We start from the raw sequence: 18,512 nt of genomic DNA, 5'->3' as shown, positions 1-18,512 counted from the left end.
TTCCAGGTGCTTTGAAAACATTATGTAATTAATTTTCACAATGAATTGCAAGACAGGAGTAGTGTTCTCCATATGAAAGATGAGGACATTTAGGTGCACCAGGCAATGCGATTTGCCCCATGGTGTGGAGTAACTGAGGGATAGATCTAGGACTGGAGTTTTGTTTTGTGTGACTCCAAAGACATTGCTATTTTTTTCTTTTATACTGCCATTTTTCTTGCATCTAGTGATGAGAGTGTATTTTGATTATAGGGCACTGTCAGATTCTGTTTTATATTAGTCACTCCCTGCCTCCCCCTGGAGCCCGGTGTTAAAGGCTCTATAGAATTGCCCATGGCCCAGCAGTGACAATATGACTGTATTGAATCCATGTTGTTACCGTAGGGTCCTTAGTAGTCCCTTTTACATTTGTTAAGATGGCAGCATTTAGAACACATTTTGGACAACCACTATGAAAGTTCATCTCAGTTGCAAATATTCCTACCCACATGACAAATTTGCTTTTAACGGAAAACACCTGTAGACTCTTTTGAATCATGTTAAAGATGGATTGCAGCCTATTTTGTAGTTCTTAATTTGACACCATGTATTATTCATCTTCCTAAACTTTCTTATTCATATTAGGCAATGATAATTGTCTTAAAATGCTAGGCTTACTTAGCCTCATGACTTCTCTGGTAAGTCAATAATAAATAACCCACATCTTACTTCTAGATAAAGAGTGAGTGACGTAAGGAAGTTAATTAACAGCTGCAAGAAAACACTTGAAATAGACCAGTATTCTTGACTTCTAGTTACTAACACTCTACAGATCTTGGTAGTAAGTGAGGAGAATAAATTTTTCCAAGGGGATTTTTCTTTTAAAAAATGCTAAACACCAAAACACTTCAGTAGGCAAACTTGTATGAGATTTTGATTATCTGGGTCCATAGTTGGAAATATTTTATTGTCTCTCAGAATGTGTCTGACTCTTTCCAGGAACTGATAATCTTTAAGAATCGCATGGGCATACGGGCTTCTACTTTAGCTTTAACCAAAATGAAATAGAATTTTAAAGCATAGCTCCTAGAAGCTTGTATTTCTTTTGGGCCCTACAACTCCCTGCTTCCGCCAAACATTGGTCATCAGATAGAAAATGGGGTCAGAAATATTTAGCTAACAGCCTTTAAAGGTATATGTATTTCAACAGCCCTACCTATTCTCTATTCACTATACTTCTTGGTAAGGATGATTGAAATGTATGATAAAGCATATGGCTAAGGAATTTAGTAGTCTTCCTCCTTGTAGAAACATAATTCATTAATGTTTACTATTTAGCCATTTCCTATGTTTAAAATGATCTTAAACTAAACACTTTTATAATTAACATACAATTCTAATTAAAACATGTGGTCCTGAGAATTATATTGATACCTTTACTTTCATCTTTATATGTCAGTTGTTACTAATTCTTTCTTAGTTTGCTAGTTTATTCTGAATCACGTCCAAAAGTTGTAAACCTTCTCATGTTTGTAATAGGTGCGTGTATGTTAAACACACACACACACACATACAGATACACACACATTTTTGTTGTTTTGTTTTTTACTTCTCATAATAAGTGAAGTATCATGAATTATTTAATTCTAATAATGAACCTTCTCAACTACCACAAGACCTTCTATGTATTTTTTCTTCTAATCTAGGAACCTGGACTTTTTTGGGGAGGAGTGTTTTTTCTATTTTCTCATGTGGTTTTTTTTCTATAACACCATAAGCCACTTTGTCTTTTTTTAACTGTAAGAAAGTCCCCAAAGAACTAGAATATCAGGTATCTATCTGCTATCACTTGACATGCTCTACCAAACAAGTCAAAATTTACCTAAGCTGTAAAGATATCTCCATGGTTACTCTGCCAGTGCTTAGCCCTTTTGGCCTTAGACACATTTGGTATAAAATGAAAAGTCTCTAGTATTATTAACTAGGTAGTTTTTCAAGTTTTGGCTGTAGGTGCCTTAGCTCCTTTCCTTTCTTTGTCAAATATTTTGAAATGTAATAACTGGACCAAGAGTCGACCTCTTTCCAATCCCTCTGGGATCATTTGACAACAGTTATTGACAAAAGTACAGAACCAATCCCTGAAGAAGCAACTTACTTCTGATATATCCAGCTTCAACATTAAAACACTTTCTGGCCTATACCAGTGAATTCTTAGATTTCAGAACAGAAAGGAATTGTTAGAGGTCTCTAGTGAGTTAATTCCACTTTATAGATGAAGAAAGATGAAGGAATCAGGGCTATTTAGCTTTAAAAAATGTCATTAGTAACTTCCATTCATTCATTCGTTCATTAGTTCAATAAACATTTATTGAGTACCTTCCCTGTGTAGGTTCTGGAGCTATAAACTATAAACATGTCCCTGCACTTTGGACTCAGTCCATTGGAGGAGGACAACTGACAAATAATTACCATACCAAGTGAAACCTTTCATCATAAAGACATATTCAAAACACTCTGAGGCCACACCTTTGATTGTAGATGGAGAGTTGCCAGAGGAGGCAGTAGGAATATCATTCTGAAGGATAAGTATTTACCAGGTAAGCAGAGAGAGAAGGTCTCTTGGTCACAGTGAACAAAAGTCAAGTAAGAGCGTGGTGTCTTTGGAGAATGCTTAGTGCATTAGTGTGACTTGTACATAGGACTGTGAGGAATGGCTGAGTATTCACTGTGTGACAGTAGTGTTGGGGACATGGGGAGTAGTACCGGGGACAGCTCATACACAGCCTGACATTGTCAGGACCAATGATAGGGCCCTACAGGTTGTCAAAATACTGAAATACTTCACAGCTCATTGGTAAATAGTCACTGTTTGAGGCCCTCCCCCATCATGTCACATTGGGCCTCCCAGATGTCCTCACATCTAATGATTTATAATTAAAGAATTTACACCTAGCAGGGGGTCTTCATGACCCTCTCCAGCACCAAGGGCATTTTGGATGGTGCCTATTCTCAATTGTTTAATTTTTTTGAGTATCATTCTTTTTGTATGCCATAGTAAAGAATTTAAACTTTATTCATATAGGGAAAGGCTTGAAAATTTCATAGCTTTCAGTGGTCAGGCAGATCACACTGAAATGAGTAAAGCAAGTGGGTATAAATAACAGGGAAAGGTGGGGACTGTGGTGAGTCAGAGACGTTCAAATTAATGTGTCATGTCAACAAATAAAAATGAGTGGTAGCTTTGGAAGGTGTAATAGTGAACCATATATTTATTGTTATATTAGGGGAGATTTATTTTTCAGAAAAATTGTGGCATCTGCTTGATGGTCAGAAATTATAGCAGGCAAGTATATGAAGCCAAGAATATGGACTATTATTAGTTTGAGATTGGACAAGAGAATGCTGGCTTAAATTCAGAGATTTTGGGTCGCATATAAAAATGACGTTTTCTCAGTATAAAACAATGGAAAATATTATTATGGAAGATATGTCATTTCTGTCTTAAAAAGTTTCAAGTACCAAAAAGACAGTACTGGAGGAGAGTACTGGAAGCTAAACTCAGTGGTGTCTCAGGGAACCTTCTAGGTCTGTGATGCCCTGAAGCATATTAACTTAAGCAAAATATTCGTGGAGGAAAAGCAAACAAACAAAAAAATCTGTGGGTGGTGAAATGAGGGGGAACAAATGCTGGAAGACTCTGTAATGTTATTAAGCAGGGGATTTGTGTGATTGTTTAAGATTTGTTCAACAATTCTGGGTAGGTTTTACTCATTAATTTAATAAATTTATTGAGTACATTCTCCATGCTAGGCACTGTTTTATGCACAGTTTTTATATAGGATTCATTCATTCATTTATTGAGAATTCACTGTGTTCTAGGGACACTTCTAGGCACTGAGGATAATATAGAGAAGAAAGAGACAATCCCTACTCTTTGTGGATCTTCCATTAGGGGAGAGATAGGCGATAAACTTGATACATCATCAGATTATGGAGAGTAAGCCTAGAGGATAGATTGAGATTAGGAAAGACTGGAGGCTGAAAACAACAAGATATGTATTATCTGAGGGAATAGGAGTTTGGGGAAAGGTAATGACTGTGCAAAACGTAATGCAAAAGAGTCTTCATCGGCCCCAAATTAGCAGAGTTGGAATGTACAGGGTGAGTGTTGAAGAGAAATGAAAATCACTAGCATGTTGTGAGTCTAGAGGGTTGAATACTTGTGATAAAATTTAGGTGATAGATTCTGATGAGCTAAATTTGAGATTTTGGTGAAATATCCAAGTATAGCTATTTCCTCTGATCAGTATTTCTCACACTTTGGTGGATGTCAGAATCACCTGGAGAACTTGGCATGTTATGCAAAATGCGTAATCCCTTGTTTCAGCAGCCCTCCCTTCTACCCTCCTTCCCCCTCCTTGAGGTAGGCCCAGTGTGGGTCCCCTCTCCCGCCCACCACCACCACTCTGACCTCGGCCAGCAGGCTGCTGGGGCCTGTGGTTTGGGATGGCTTTGGGGAGGCAGGGCTCCAACTCCTGAGGCCATGTGGGACTGGGGAAACAGCCACCATCCATGGTAAGGGATGAAGAGTCTAACCATTCCATTTTTAGCCAAAGACAAGACATGACTCTGAAGGACAAATACAAAGGCAGAAATACAAAACTGCAGGGCAGGCCTTATTCCTTCAACTGGCTTGGACCTCTGTGTTCTTTATTAGCTTGCCAGGTGATTCTGACAAACCAAAGCTTGAGATCTACTGGCTTAGATAACCACAAATACAAGCCTGATTGAACTCAAATTTTTAGAGTTATTGAAAAGGTGTTATTTGAACCTTATGCATGGTTCAACTTTCCCAGCTGTTGAGTAAAAATGAGAAGAGGAGAAGCTATTGGATAATGACTGGTTGCACATGTGTAGATGGCAGGAAGAGCCTGAAAGACACATGGATTATTTAGCATAAGGGGAAAATGCGTTTAGTTTCCCTTCAACTGCAACATGGGTTCCATTGGGACAGAGATATCAGGATTCCATTATATCTGGCATTGTGCCTAGCACTTAATAGGCATTTAATCAATATTTGTTTACTGAATGAATAACTGCATGAATGAATGGCCACCACAGATGCTAATGAAAAACTTTTAGAAGGAGAACATAGGCAGCCATATCAAATGCAGTGATTTGAAGTCAAAGAAGACTGAAAGCCAGATTTAGTCAGAAGGAAGCTATTTCTATGAAGGAGATAATGTAACTAAATACAAGCAAGGCATTTACACTCTGTATCATTTAAAAACATTCATCCTGAGCTGTTGATGAGCAGATGGAACCTCAGGGCTTTGCTACTCTGCCTCAGCCTTTCTCCTTTCAAGTGCTCTAATGTGCTTTCAGCGCTTAAGACTTCACCCTGTGTGAATTTGATAAGGGAAGAACTTGCAGTAAGAGAACAAGGACATGGATTACCTCACCCTTTTGTAAAACAAAGAGTAAGTTCAGTATCACCATAGAAGAAATAAATTCAGTAACATGTTAGTAAAGTACACTAAGTTGCATCTTCACCCAAAATTGGGCTGTAAACCTTACATTTAAATAACTGGTTCAGATATAGAATTACTTTAGTTTAAATTGAGAGATGTTGGCAATGTCTAACATACATGCCAGATGCCCATAAATAACGGAAAATATTCTGTGCAATGTAGTGTAAAAAATACTTCATTGGGTAGGAAGAAAAGGATTTCTGGATTTTTAACTCTGGTTCTAACCTCACTGATACAATTTAAGACTGGATAAACTAATTTTTAACTGATGCTGATACTACTTGCCTACCAATTTTATGGAAGAATTGTGAGCATCCAATGAAATAATATATGTAAAGACAATACAATTTATATACACACACAGTGCACATATGTATGTAAATGCATACATAAATTCATATATGCAGATTTTTATGTGTCTATGTTTGAATGTATGTATAAATGTATATGTATAGATATTTAGCTCTAGGGTTTTCTTGGTGTCCTCTGGTCTGTCGATGTCCTGTAGCTGCTTCTTTCAAGTTGTGAGTCTTAAGGAAAGAGGGGTCTCTCAGGAGTCTTGCACGTTGGGAAGGGCTGCCTTGGGGAGGCTGGAATATAGACAAAGACAATGAAATGCTAGGGACATGTCTCCAGTAAGGTGGGTGCTCCACGTGCCATCAGTTTTTTCAGTGATTATTTTTGTTCCCCAAGAATAGATATCATTTCTAGAAATTGCATAAAAACATAAAATCCTATTTTAAGATTTTTAAAAAGCTTTTTAATTCTAGGCACACATTTTCTTTGAAAGGATAAGTCTTTGTGTCATAAAGCAGAGATGCTTATTAGTCAGCTCTGTGGGATCTTCAGGTTGGTAGATGGAGCATCCAGCCTTTCTTGTATTTTGAAATGTCACATCCAACTGTCTCTTAGTGAAGATTCATTTATCCTTTTCACGCTGTTAAGTATGGTCTGTGGGGGATAGACTTCTCTCAGTCCACATGAATAGAACCCATTACTGCTAATGGAAATTTTGCACATGCCTGAGGTGAATAGGCATTGAAATCATCTCCATGTAAACTTTCATAAAATCATTTTTATTTAGCTGTTTTAAGGTTTCAGTGATGATCTCTTTTTGCCCCCAAATGCTTTTTGTCCCCAGATGCTGTTTGATGTTGATGGTAGGTATCTGGTGATGGTTCAGAGGTTGTAACTTTAACAGGTGTAAGTATTTCTTTCCTCTGTTTCAGCTGAGAAGTTTGAGAGAGAAATATTCACAGCCATTAAGAGACTTCCAATTTAATTTCTCATCATGCTAATTCTGTAGTTCACATTAAGTCCAGAGTGCTGGAGGAACTGAACGAGTGGACTTTGTAGACATCAGATAGCTGGTCATGGTGTTGGCCATGGCATCTCAGGATGCTCAGAATTTCTTCCAGCCTCTCTCTTCCTGGATATCTCGGGTTTATGAAGCTCTCCAGCAAGCAGGAGATATGTTATCTGTTTCGTTGGTTAACTTAAGCAAACGAGACTCTAAATTGAATGACAAGCTAGACCAGGACTTAGATGATATTCAGATTCAGGAAACTGATTTTGAAGATGAAGAACAAGACAATGATCGGAGCCAAGAGGACACAAATTCCTTGTTTGTTGAAGTGGATCATTTTTCATGTTGTAGTAGTGATTTTCAGGACTCTGCCCAAAGTTCAAGCCCCAGCATTGGCCAACATGCAAAGGACTCATGTTCTGTAGTGTCCCAGTGGCCCCATCAGACCTTTGATGGCCAAAAGCCACCACATGTGCTTTCTTCCATTGCTGAGGAAGAGCATCGTCTTGAAAAGCAGAGGAGTGGCCTTCAACACTGCTTTGACAGCCAGCCCCCTGGTAATTTAGAAAATGTTAATGGAAAAAAGCAAGGTAAGCTAGCCATTAATTTCTGGGTCCTTCTAAAGGGCCTTTGTACTTATTTTATTTTGATATGTTTTAGTTATATGAATTTTACTTTTGTCTCTCATAACTTTCTATATAAAGATGTAATCCTTAAGAATTTTTTTAATATAAAAAACTTTGGAAAATCCATGTTTATAGGTTCCATATTCCAAACAATAGTTCCAAGGAAGTGAACTGGTGAAAACGAGTCTCTGGATTCTGTTTGAGAAATGCCTTGTGCACATGTCATGATTTTTTATATCTTTTAAAATGTTCTCTTTTTATCTTTTAGGTTAGGAATCTCTAGATGCTACTATATTATTCAGTGTGAAATCCTGTGTAAAAAGCCATACTTGTTGCAGAATTTTTAGTTGACAACACTCCAAGAACACTTCTCACAGTGTTTCATTGAGATGTGATGTGAGATGACAGTAGATAGGAAATCTCTAAAATAAGAATAGCTTGATTTTCTTTTAGCTTGATTAGGAAGGACACATTTAATAACAACTGTCCGTAAGCCCTTATCCTGTCAAAACTGAATACATAGTAGGTTCTCAATAAATGCATAATAAAAACAGTAAAAAAAATATAATTAACTCTGTAAAAAACAGCTATAGTGTGTTTATCATGTAGTGAATTTATCATGTTTTTAAGCCTGCAGTAAGGACATTTTAACTTGTTGAACAGAGGAACATGATATGCATGTATGATGTGGGTTATAATGTGTACATAACTCACACATATTAGTTGGTAATTTATTGGAAATAAAGGCCAAATCATGAGTTTCCTTTTTATTTGAGGAAGCAGACTTCTCTGGAATGTTTAATAGTCTCTTCATCCATTTTCAGTTTTCTTATTAGCTTTATCTTTTTAGGGAAGTGTTTTATTCAGATATATGAAGTCTTGCTATGTAAAGAAATACAATTTCATATTCTTCTTACAATGCTTTCTTGATACTCTTACTCAAATTAAAGTCACATTGAAGTGCCAGTTAAATTGGTATAAACTGGGGTAGATTGCTATTCTTTCTGAATCTAATGAGCTATAAATAATTCCCACTTTGAGGCTTTTGAAATGATCTGTACAGGTAATTCTAGAAATATCTGGGCTAGCAACAGAATTTCTTAGATTTGACTTTAATCTGTTCCTATTTTGGAAAATGTTTGTCAAAGTGAACTATATTTAAAAATATTAGCATGAGTTTGGCTTAATAGATGCTTCACATTGGCTTTTTGTTAGTTTTTATAATAGTTGCGATCATCTAAAGGTAGTAAAACAGCTGTGCTCATTTGTCCATTCAGGAGATGTTTTTTCACTGGATTGTAGCCTCCTGGAAGTCAGGACCATGGCCTAGATTTAGTTGACAACGCTCCAAGAACACTATCCTTAACGTTGAGCACAGTGCCAGGTATATAGTAGGACATCAAATAATGATGGTAAAGCAAGGAGGAAAGTTAACAACTCTAAGAGGTAGATTATTATTCCCATGTTACAGTTGAGAAAATTGATGCTGAGAGAGTTTAAGTAACTTATCTAGGATGATGTTTAGAAAGAGGCAGAGCTCAGGCATTCTGATTCTAGTGCTTATACTCTTTCCTTTCCTTCTTTTTTGAATTTTTTAATTTATTTTTTAATAATTCAATTTTATTGCGATATATTCACATGCCATATAGTCATACAAAGGTTCACAGTACCACCATATAGTTGTGCATCCATCACCAAAATTAATTTTTGAACATTTTTATTGCCACACACACAAAGGAAATAAGAATAAAAATTAAAGTGAAAAAGAACAATTAAAGTAAAAAAGATCACTGGGTGCTTTTTTTTGCCCCCGTTTTTCTACTCGTCCATCCATACACTTGACAAAGGGGAGTGTGATCCACATGACTTTCCCAATCACATTGTCACCCCTCATAAGCTACATTTTTATACAGTCGTCTTGAAGATTCAAGGGTTCTGGGTTGTAGTTTAATAGTTTCAGGCATCTACTGCTAGCTATTCCAAATCACTGGAACCTAAATAGGGTTATCTATATTATACATAAGAGTACCCATCAGAGTGACCTCTCAGCTCCCTTTGGAATGTCTCAGTCACTGAAACTTATTTCATCTCATTTCACATCCCCCTTTTGGTCAAGAAGATGTTTTCCATCCCATGATGCCAGGTCCAGATTCCTCCCTGGGAGTCATATTCCACATTGCCAGGGGTATTTACACCCCTGGGTGTTAGATCCCACATAGGGGGGTAGGGCAGTGATTTCATCTGCCAACTTGGCTCAGCTAAAGAGAGAGGGCCACATCTGAGCAACAAAGAGCCACTCGGGAGGAGACACTTAGGCACAATTATAAGCAGGCCTAGCCTCTCCCTTGCAGTAACAGTCTTCCCAAGGGCAAGTCCTGTGATTGAGGGCTCAGCTCATCAAACCACCAGTCCCCAATGTCTGTGAGCACATCAGTAACCACAGAGGTGGGGAAGCCCAACACCGCATGCATTCTCCCCCAGCAATGTTTCACATTAGTGGTAGTGCATACATATATATATATATATTTCTCTTTTCGTGCCTGGCTTATTTTGCTCAGCATTATGTCTTCAAGGTTCATCCAAGTTGTCATATGTTTCAAGACATCGTTCCTTCTTACTGCTGCATAGTATTCCATTGTGTGTATATACCACATTTTATTTATCCACTCATCTATTGAAGGACATTTGGGTTGTTTCCATCTCTTGCCAATTGTGAATAATGCTGATGTGAACATTGGCATGCAGATATCTGTTTGTGTCACTGCTTTCAGATCTTTTGGGTATATACCAAGAAGTGAAATTGCTGGATCAAAGGGTAACTCTATATCTAGTTTTCTAAGGAACTGCCAGACTGACTTCCAGAGTGGCTGCACCATTATACAGTCCCACCAACAATGAATAAGAGTTCTAATTTCTCCACATCCTCTCCAGCATTTGTAGTTTCCTGTTTGTTTAATGGCAGCCATTCTAACCGGTGTTAGATGGTATCTCATTGTGGTCTTAATTTGCATCTCTCTAATAGCTGGTGAAACTGAACATTTTTTCATGTGTTTTTTAGCCATTTGTATTTCTCCTTCAGAGAACTGTCTTTTCATATCTTTTGCCCATTTTATAATTGGGCTGTCTGTATTATTGTCATTAAGTTGTAGGATTTCTGTATATATGCAAGATATCAGTCTTTTGTCAGATACATGGTTTCCAAAATTTTTTCCCTTTGAGGTGGCTGCCTCTTCACCTTTTTGACAAATTCCTTTGAGGTACAGAAACTTCTAAGCTTGAGGAGTTCCCATTTATCTATCTTTTCCTTTGTTGCTTGTGCTTTGTGTGTAAGGTCTAGGAAGTGACCTCCTAATGCAAGGTCTTGAAGATGTGTCCCTACATTATCTTATAGGAGTTTTATGGTACTGTCTTTTATATTGAAGTCTTTGATCCGTTTTGAGTTAATTTTTGTGTAGGGTGTGAGGTAGGGGTCCTCTTTCCTTCTTTTGGATATGGATATCCAATTCTCCCAGCCCCATTTGTTGAAAAGACATTTCAGTGGCTTTTGGGGGCCTTATCAAAGATCAGTCGGCCATAGATCTGGGGGTCTGTCTCCAAATTCTCAATTTGATTCCATTGATCGATATACCTATCTTTGTGCCAGTACCATGCTGTTTTGACTACTGTGGCTTTATAGTAAGCTTCAAAGTCAGGGACTGTAAATCCTCCCACTTTGTTTTTCTTTTTTAGAGTGTTTTTAGCAATTCAAGGCATCTTCCCTTTCCAAATAAATTTGATAACTAGCTTTTCCAAGTCTGCAAAGTAGATTGTTGGAATTTTGGTTGGGATTGCATTGAATCTGTAGATGAGTTTGGGTAGAATTGACGTCTTAATGACATTTAGGTTTCCTATCCATGAACATGGAATATTTTTCCATCTTCTAAGGTCTCTTTCTAGTTCTTTTAGTACAGTTATGTAGTTTTCTTTGCATAGGTCTTTTACATCTTTGGTTAGTTGCTGTTGAAAATGGTATCTTTTTCTTAAATGTCTCTTCACTTCTTTCATTTCTAGCATATAGAAACATTTTTGACTTATGTGCATTAATCTTGTATCCCGCTACTTTGCTAAATTTGTTTATTAGCTCCTGTAGCTGTATTGTCAATTTTTCAGGGTTTTCCAGATATAAGGTCATATCATCTGCAAATAATGACAGTTTTACTTGTTCCTTTCCAATTTGGATGACTTTTATTTCTTTGTCTTGCCAGATTGCCCTGGCTAGCATTTTTAGCACAATGTTGAATAATAGTGGTGACAGGGGCATCTTTGTCTCGTTCCTGATCTTAGAGGGAAAGCTTTCAGTCTGTCATCATTTAGTACTATGCTGGCTGTGGGTTTTTCATATATGCTCTTTATCATATTGAGGAAGTTTCCTTCAGTTCCTACCTTTTGAAGTGTTTTTATCAAAAAGCAATGTCAGCTTTTGTCAAATGCTTTTTCAGCATCTATTGAGATGATCATTTGATTTCTCTCTTTTGATTTGTTAATGTGTTGTAATACATTGATTGATTTTCTTATGTTGAACCATCCTTGCATGCCTGGAATGAACCCCACTTGGTCATGGTGTATGATTTTTTTAATGTGTCTTTAGATTTGATTTGCAAGTATTTCACTGAGAATTTTTGCATCTATATTCATTAGGGAGATAGGCCTATAGTTTTCCTTTTCTGTGGCATCTTTGCCTGGTTTTGGTATTAGATTAATGTTAGCTTCATAAAATGAGCTAGGTTGTGTTCCATTTTCTTCAATGTTTTGAAAGAGTTTAAGTAAGATTGGTGTCAGTTCTTTTTGGAAAGTTTGGTAGAATTCCCCTGTGAAGCCATCTGGCTCTGGGCATTTATTTGTGGGAAGCTTTTTGATGACTGATTGGATCTCTTTGCTTGTGATTGGTTGGTTGAGGTCTTCTATTTCTTCTCTGGTCAGTCTAGGTTGTTCATATGTTTCCAGGAAATTGTCCATTTCCTCTACATTATCCAGTTTGTTGCCATACAGTTGTTCATAGTATCCTCTTATAATTTTTTTTTAATTTCTTCAGGATATGCAGTAATATCACCTTTTATTATTTTGTTTATATGGGTCTTCTCTCTTTTTGATTTTGTCAGTCTAGCTAGGGGCTTGTCAATCTTGTTGATCTTCTCAAAGAAACAACTCTTGGTGTTATTTATTCTCTCTATTGTTTTTTGTTCTCTATGTCACTTATTTCTGCTTTAATCCTTGTTATTTCTTTTCTTCTATTTGGTTTAGGATTAGTTTGCTGTTTATTTTCTAGCTTCTTCAGTTGCTCCATTAGTTCTGTGATTTTAGCTCTTTCTTCCTTTTTGATGTATCCATTTAGTGCTGTAAACCTCCCCCACAGTACTGCTTTTGCTGCATCTCATAGGTTTTGATATGTTGTGTTCTCATTTTCATTTGTTTCTATATATTTAGCAATTTCTCTTGCTATTTCTTCTTTAACCCACTGATTGTTTAGGAGCGTGTTGTTTAACCTCCAGGTATTTGTGAATTTTCTAAGTCTCTGATAGTTATTGACTTCTAATTGTATTCCATTGTGGTCAGAGAATGTGCTTTTAATAATTTCAATTTTTTTAAATTTATTGAGGCTTGTTTTATGTCCCAGCATGTGGTCTATTCTGGAGAAAGTTCCGTGAGCACTAGAGAAGAATGTGTATCCTGGTGATTTTGGAAGTAATGTTCTATATATGTCTGTTAAATCCTATTAATTTATCAGATTGTTTAGGTTTTCAATTTCCTTATTGGTCTTCTGTCTGGTTGATCTATCTATAGGAGAGAGTGATTTGTTGAAGTCTTCCACAATTATTGTGGAAACATCAATTGCTTCCTTTAGTTTTGCCAGTGTTTGTCTCCTGTTTTTGTGGCAACATGATTGGGTACATAAACATTTGATTGTTATTTCTTCTTGTTGAATTGCCCCTTTTATTAGTATGTAGTGGCCTTCTTTGTCTCTCATGACATCCTTGCATTTAAAGTCTATTTTATCTGAGATTAATATTGCTACACCTGCTTTCTTTTGGCTGTAGCTTGCAAGAAATATTTTTTTCCATCCTTTCACGTTCAATTTCTTCGTGTCTCTGTGTCTAAGATGAGTGTCTTGTATGCAACATATTGATGGTTCATATTTTTTGATCTATTCTGCCAATCTGTATCTTTTAATAGGGGAGTTTAATCCATTTACATTCAACATTATTACTGTCAAGGCATTTCTTAAATCTGCCATCCTATCCTTTGGTTTATGTTTGTCAGAGATATTTTTTTCCCCTCTCTCTCTTATTGTCCTTTAATGAACCAGTATTGAATCTCTTTAGTACTGAATATTTCTCCATCTCTCTCTCCTTTGTTTGTTTCTCTGTTGGTAGGACTTCCTTTTGTATCTGAAGTAGGGCAGGTCTTTTATTAGCAAAATCTCTCGGCATTTGTTTGTCTGTGAAAAATTTAAGCTCTCCCTCAAATTTGAAGGAGAGCTTTGCTGGGTAAAGAATTCTTGGCTGGAAATTTTTCTCTCTCAGAGTTTTAAATATGTCATGCCACTGCCTTCTCGCCTCCATGATGGCTGCTGAGTAGTCACTACTTAGTCTTATGTTGTTTCTTTTGAATGTGGTGAATTGCTTTTCTCTTGCTGCTTTCAGAACTTGCTCCTTCTCTTCAGTATTTGACAGTGTGATCAGAATATGTCTCAGAGTGGGTTTATTTGGATTTATGCTACTTGAAGTTTGCTGGGAATTTATGCTTTGTGTATTTATGTTGTGTAGAAGGTTTGGGAAGTTTTCCTCAACAATTTTTTTGAATACTCTTTCTAGACCTTTACCATTCTCATCCCCTTCTGGGACACCACTGAGTCTTATATTTGGATGTTTTATTTTATCTGTCATATCCCTGAGATCCATTTCAATTTTTTCAATTTTTTTCCCCATTCTTTCTTTTGTTCTTTCATTTTCCATTTTGTCATCCTCCAGGTCACTGATTCATTGTTCAGCTTTCTCTCAGCTTGTACTATGAGTATCCAGAATCTTTTTAATTTTGGTCGACAGTTTCTTTTGTTTGCATAAGATCATCTCTTTTTTTATTTACTCTTGCAATTTCTTCTTTATGCTCTTCTAGGGTCTTCTTCATGTCCTTTATATCCTGTGCCATGGTCTCGTTGTTTGTCTTTGGTTCTTTGATTAATTGGTCCAAGTACTGCGTCTCCTGTGATCTTTTGATTTTGGTGTTTGGGTTTGGGTTATCCATATCATCTGGTTTTTTCATATGCTTTAAAATTTTCTGTTGTTTTTGGCTTCTTGGCATTTGCTTAACTTGATAGGGTTCTTTTAGGATATGTAGGTTAATTCAAAGTCTAATCTCTAATTTTTCAGATCTACAGCTTGGTGGCATAAACTTTCTCTAACTAACAAGCAGGTGGTGTCTGTGAGCCACCTATTCCTCTTAAGCCAGTTAGTTCTCCCCAACTTTGTCTTTGTGGTGTGTGGGGGTCTGATTCTTGTGGGGGTCCAATTGGTGCACCAAGTTTGGGTATGTTGTTGGTGCTATCTGACCTGAATGTGGGGCGTGTGTCTGAGCATTTAGGGAGGGAGGGCAATTTTAATAATCAAACCTCCCAGGTATTCCTGGAGATTTAAAGTTGTTGCAAGAGTCTAAACCTTCAGTTCAGTCTTGCCACAGATTGTCTCTGCTGCTGACCCACAAATCCTTGGTATTGGCATTTGGTCCCTGGGACTTGCGAGTGGGTCCCTCTTCCAAGCGGTGCCCTCCCAGGGCTTCTGCTGAGGGAAGGCTGTGCTACGTCACAAGTGCGTGCTGTCCCTCAAGGGAAGTTCTGGGCCACCGGGCCATGTAGGCGTGTTCCCAGCCTGCTGAAAGGATGGCTGAATGGGGCGTGTTAATTTCCCCCTTTTTGCACAGCTCTGCCTTCCTAGCTCTGGGACAATTATCTGTGGGTGCGCAAAAGGCTATTGACCACACCCGATATTGTGGCGTGTGCGTGTGATGCTGGAAACACTTCCCGTCACACTGGGTTTTTTGGCACGGCTCTGGGCTGTGGTGCTGGCACTGGGCAGGAGCGTTCCCAGCCCGCCGGGAAGAAGGCTGCAAGGGGTATGGTTATTTTCCCCTTTGGGCTAACCTTTGCCTCCCTCGCTCTGAGACAATTAGCAGCGGGTGTGCAAAAGGCTATCGTCCACACCAGATATTGAGGCATACCCACAGCCCGTTCCTGCCGCACTTCACTGTGCAGTTCTCACTGCCGTATCCATAGCTGCTTTTGGGTTTTTTAAAAAAGAACTAGTCCGATTCCAAATGCCAACCCACGGTTTCCCCACACCGCAGCGTGGCTGCTGGATATTCAGCAGGCTTACTCACTCGTTTCAGAATGCAGACTCCCGGTTTCACCAAGTGCACAGTCCCTGTGGATTTAGCAGACCTTGTCCAGCTGGTGCATCACTAGAACTGGTGTTCTGGTTCACTTTCTGGCTTTAATCTAGTATTTTTCATGGAGGTGTTTTTTTGCCCTGTCTCTCCTAACCGCTATCTTCTGGAAGTCTTCCCTTTCCTTCTTAAAGGTGTAATTTAGATACAATAAAATTCATCTTTCTGAATGTACAGTTCTGTGAGTTTGGGCAAATACAACCTTGTAACCACCACCACAATCAAGATATAAGATAGTTCCATTATCTCAAAAAATTCCCCCTAGTTCCTTCATACTCAATCCTTTTCTCTGCCCCTAGCCCATAAGCAATTGCTGATCTGTTTTCTGTCTCTGTAGGTTAGTCTTTATTCAGAACATCATTTAAAGGGAATCATGCTGATGTCTAGCCTTTTGAGCCTGGCTTCTTTTACTTACCTTAATGTATTTGAGATTCATCCGTGTTGATTTGTAGTTTTGTTTTTTTGTTTTTTCTGAATGGAATTCCACTACAAGGATGTACCACAGTTTATCCATGCACCATTTGAGGGTTATTTGGGTCCAAGCTTTAGCATTATGAATAAAGCAGCTACAAATATTTGCAAAGTAAGTTTTTGTGTGAATATAAATTTCAGTTCAGTTAGGTAAATACCTAGAGTGAGGTTACTGATCATATAGTAAGTATATGCTTAACTTCGTGAGAAACTTCCAACTGTTTTCCCAATTCACCGTACCATTTTGCATTCCCACAAGTAATATATGAGAGTTTGTCACTTTACATTCTCACCAGTACTGGATGTGTTGTTATTTATTATTATATTTTTTAAACTTTAGCCATTCTCATAAATGTTTAGTGTTATCTCATGCTGGGAGATAATTCTTCATTAGTCTCTCATGTTTTTGCATGTCTTATGAGCAGAGCCACAGACAGTCTTTTGTTCTGGACTGTCTTTTTAAGGATGCATTTGTATAACAAAGGGCCTTGGAAGATAGAGATCCTGTCTCCTTCCAGAACAAAGGGAAGATTTGTTTGCTGTCCAGTGTAATAAAAATAGTGTCTCCCTTAGAGATCAAGCCTCCCTTAGGCAGATTTGTTGGCAATCCCTTATAAATGACAGGAGTTTTCTAAGCTTGTATGCTCCTTGACTATGGTATAAATCCATTGTGTGTGTAGCCTACCTCTGTGTCACCCCCCTTGGAATTTGGGCGCATGGGATACTGACTTGAACATGAAGCTCATGCTCTCTGTCATTCTATGAGTCATAAACTGTCTTTTATCTTTGATCCCAGAGTTTCATGTCTTCTGCAAACATCCATGAAACTATATCAGAATATCTTGTTGGCTTGCAAATAGAGTAAAATCTCAGACCCTTTGCAATTCTTAACATTTCATGTTGGTTTTAATTTGTTTTTCTCTAATGACCAATGTTGTTGAACACTTTTTCATTTTGTTATTTGTAGTTTGTATAACTTCTTTGATAGTGTTTTTTCAAATCTTTTGCCCATTTTTATTGAGTTGTTTGTTTTCTTATTTTTGACATTTGAGGGTTTGTTGTATATTCTGAATGAGGCCCTTTTCAGGTAGATGCTTTGCAAATATTTTCTTCCACTTTTGGGGCTTATCTTTTCATTCTCTTAACGATGTCTCTTGAAGAACAGATTCTTCATTTGATGTATTCCAACTTGTCAAGTTTTTCTTTCTTGAATTATGCCTTTTGTATCATATCTAAGAAATCTTTACATAACCCAGGGTCAAAAAGATTTTTTTTTGTGTGTTTTCTTCAACAAATTTTAGAATTATAGGCTTTAGATTTAGGACTATGATCCCTTTTGAGATAATTTTTTTTTTTTTATGGGAAGAAAGGTATGGATTGAGGTTTTTTTTTTTTTTTTTTCCATATGAATGTCTAATCATTCCAACACCATCTGTTGACATGACTATTCTTTGCTGTTACATTGCCTTGGCACCTTTGTTGGAAATCACTTATCTATATATGTGTGGGTTTAATTCTGTATTCTTCACAGTTTTACATTAATATATGTGTTTCCTTTCTCCAATATCATATTGTCTTGGCTACTATAGCTATACAATGTCTGGATATTGGGTATTGTGGGTTCTCCAACTTTAGTTTCTTTTAAAAAATAGTCTTGGCTATATTAGTTCATGTACCTTTCTATATAAATTTTAGAATGAGCTTATTGATTTTTTTACAGAAACTTTAGCTGGGAATTTGATTGTAGTTGCATTGACTCTATGTATCAATTTGGAGACAATTGACATGTTAATAATATTGTATCTTCCAATCCACACATTTGGTATATCTCTTCATTTATTTAGTTCTTAGATTTTTAATTAGGTTTTTAGTTTTCAGTATACAGTTCTCATATATATTTTGTTAGATTTATACCTAAGTATTTCATGTTCAGTTTTTTCCCCCTTTGGTGCTATTGTTAATGGTACTTTTATAACTTCAATATCCAATTGTGCTTGCTAGTATATAGAAACACCATAGATTTTTGTATGTATTAACTGGTATTCTCCATCCTTGCTGTACTCATTGATTAGTTATAGTAGCTTTATCATAGATTCTTTGGTATTTTCTACCTAGATAATCATG

General features: G+C 37.2%; 1 protein-coding gene across 2 annotated transcripts in view; it reads left to right on the top strand.

Moving 5' to 3' along the window:
- Positions 1-18,512, top strand: part of SYT16 (synaptotagmin 16) — a 298,395-nt gene that overhangs the window by 182,581 nt on the left and 97,302 nt on the right. Inside the window, exon 2 of one of the 2 annotated variants that reach the window (XM_037832577.1) lies at positions 6,740-7,406. The exons of the other annotated variant lie outside the window; for it this stretch is intronic. Within the exon in view, the coding sequence (XP_037688505.1) occupies positions 6,884-7,406 (523 nt within the window). The 5' untranslated portion in view covers positions 6,740-6,883. The remainder of the gene's footprint in view (positions 1-6,739; positions 7,407-18,512) is intronic. 2 annotated transcript variants of the gene reach the window in all.

This window comes from Choloepus didactylus, chromosome 4, assembly GCF_015220235.1.
Source record: "Choloepus didactylus isolate mChoDid1 chromosome 4, mChoDid1.pri, whole genome shotgun sequence".
NCBI lineage: Eukaryota > Metazoa > Chordata > Mammalia > Pilosa > Megalonychidae > Choloepus > Choloepus didactylus.
The sequence above is the reverse complement of the archived record's forward strand: the minus strand, read 5'-3'. Positions and strand labels throughout refer to the sequence as shown.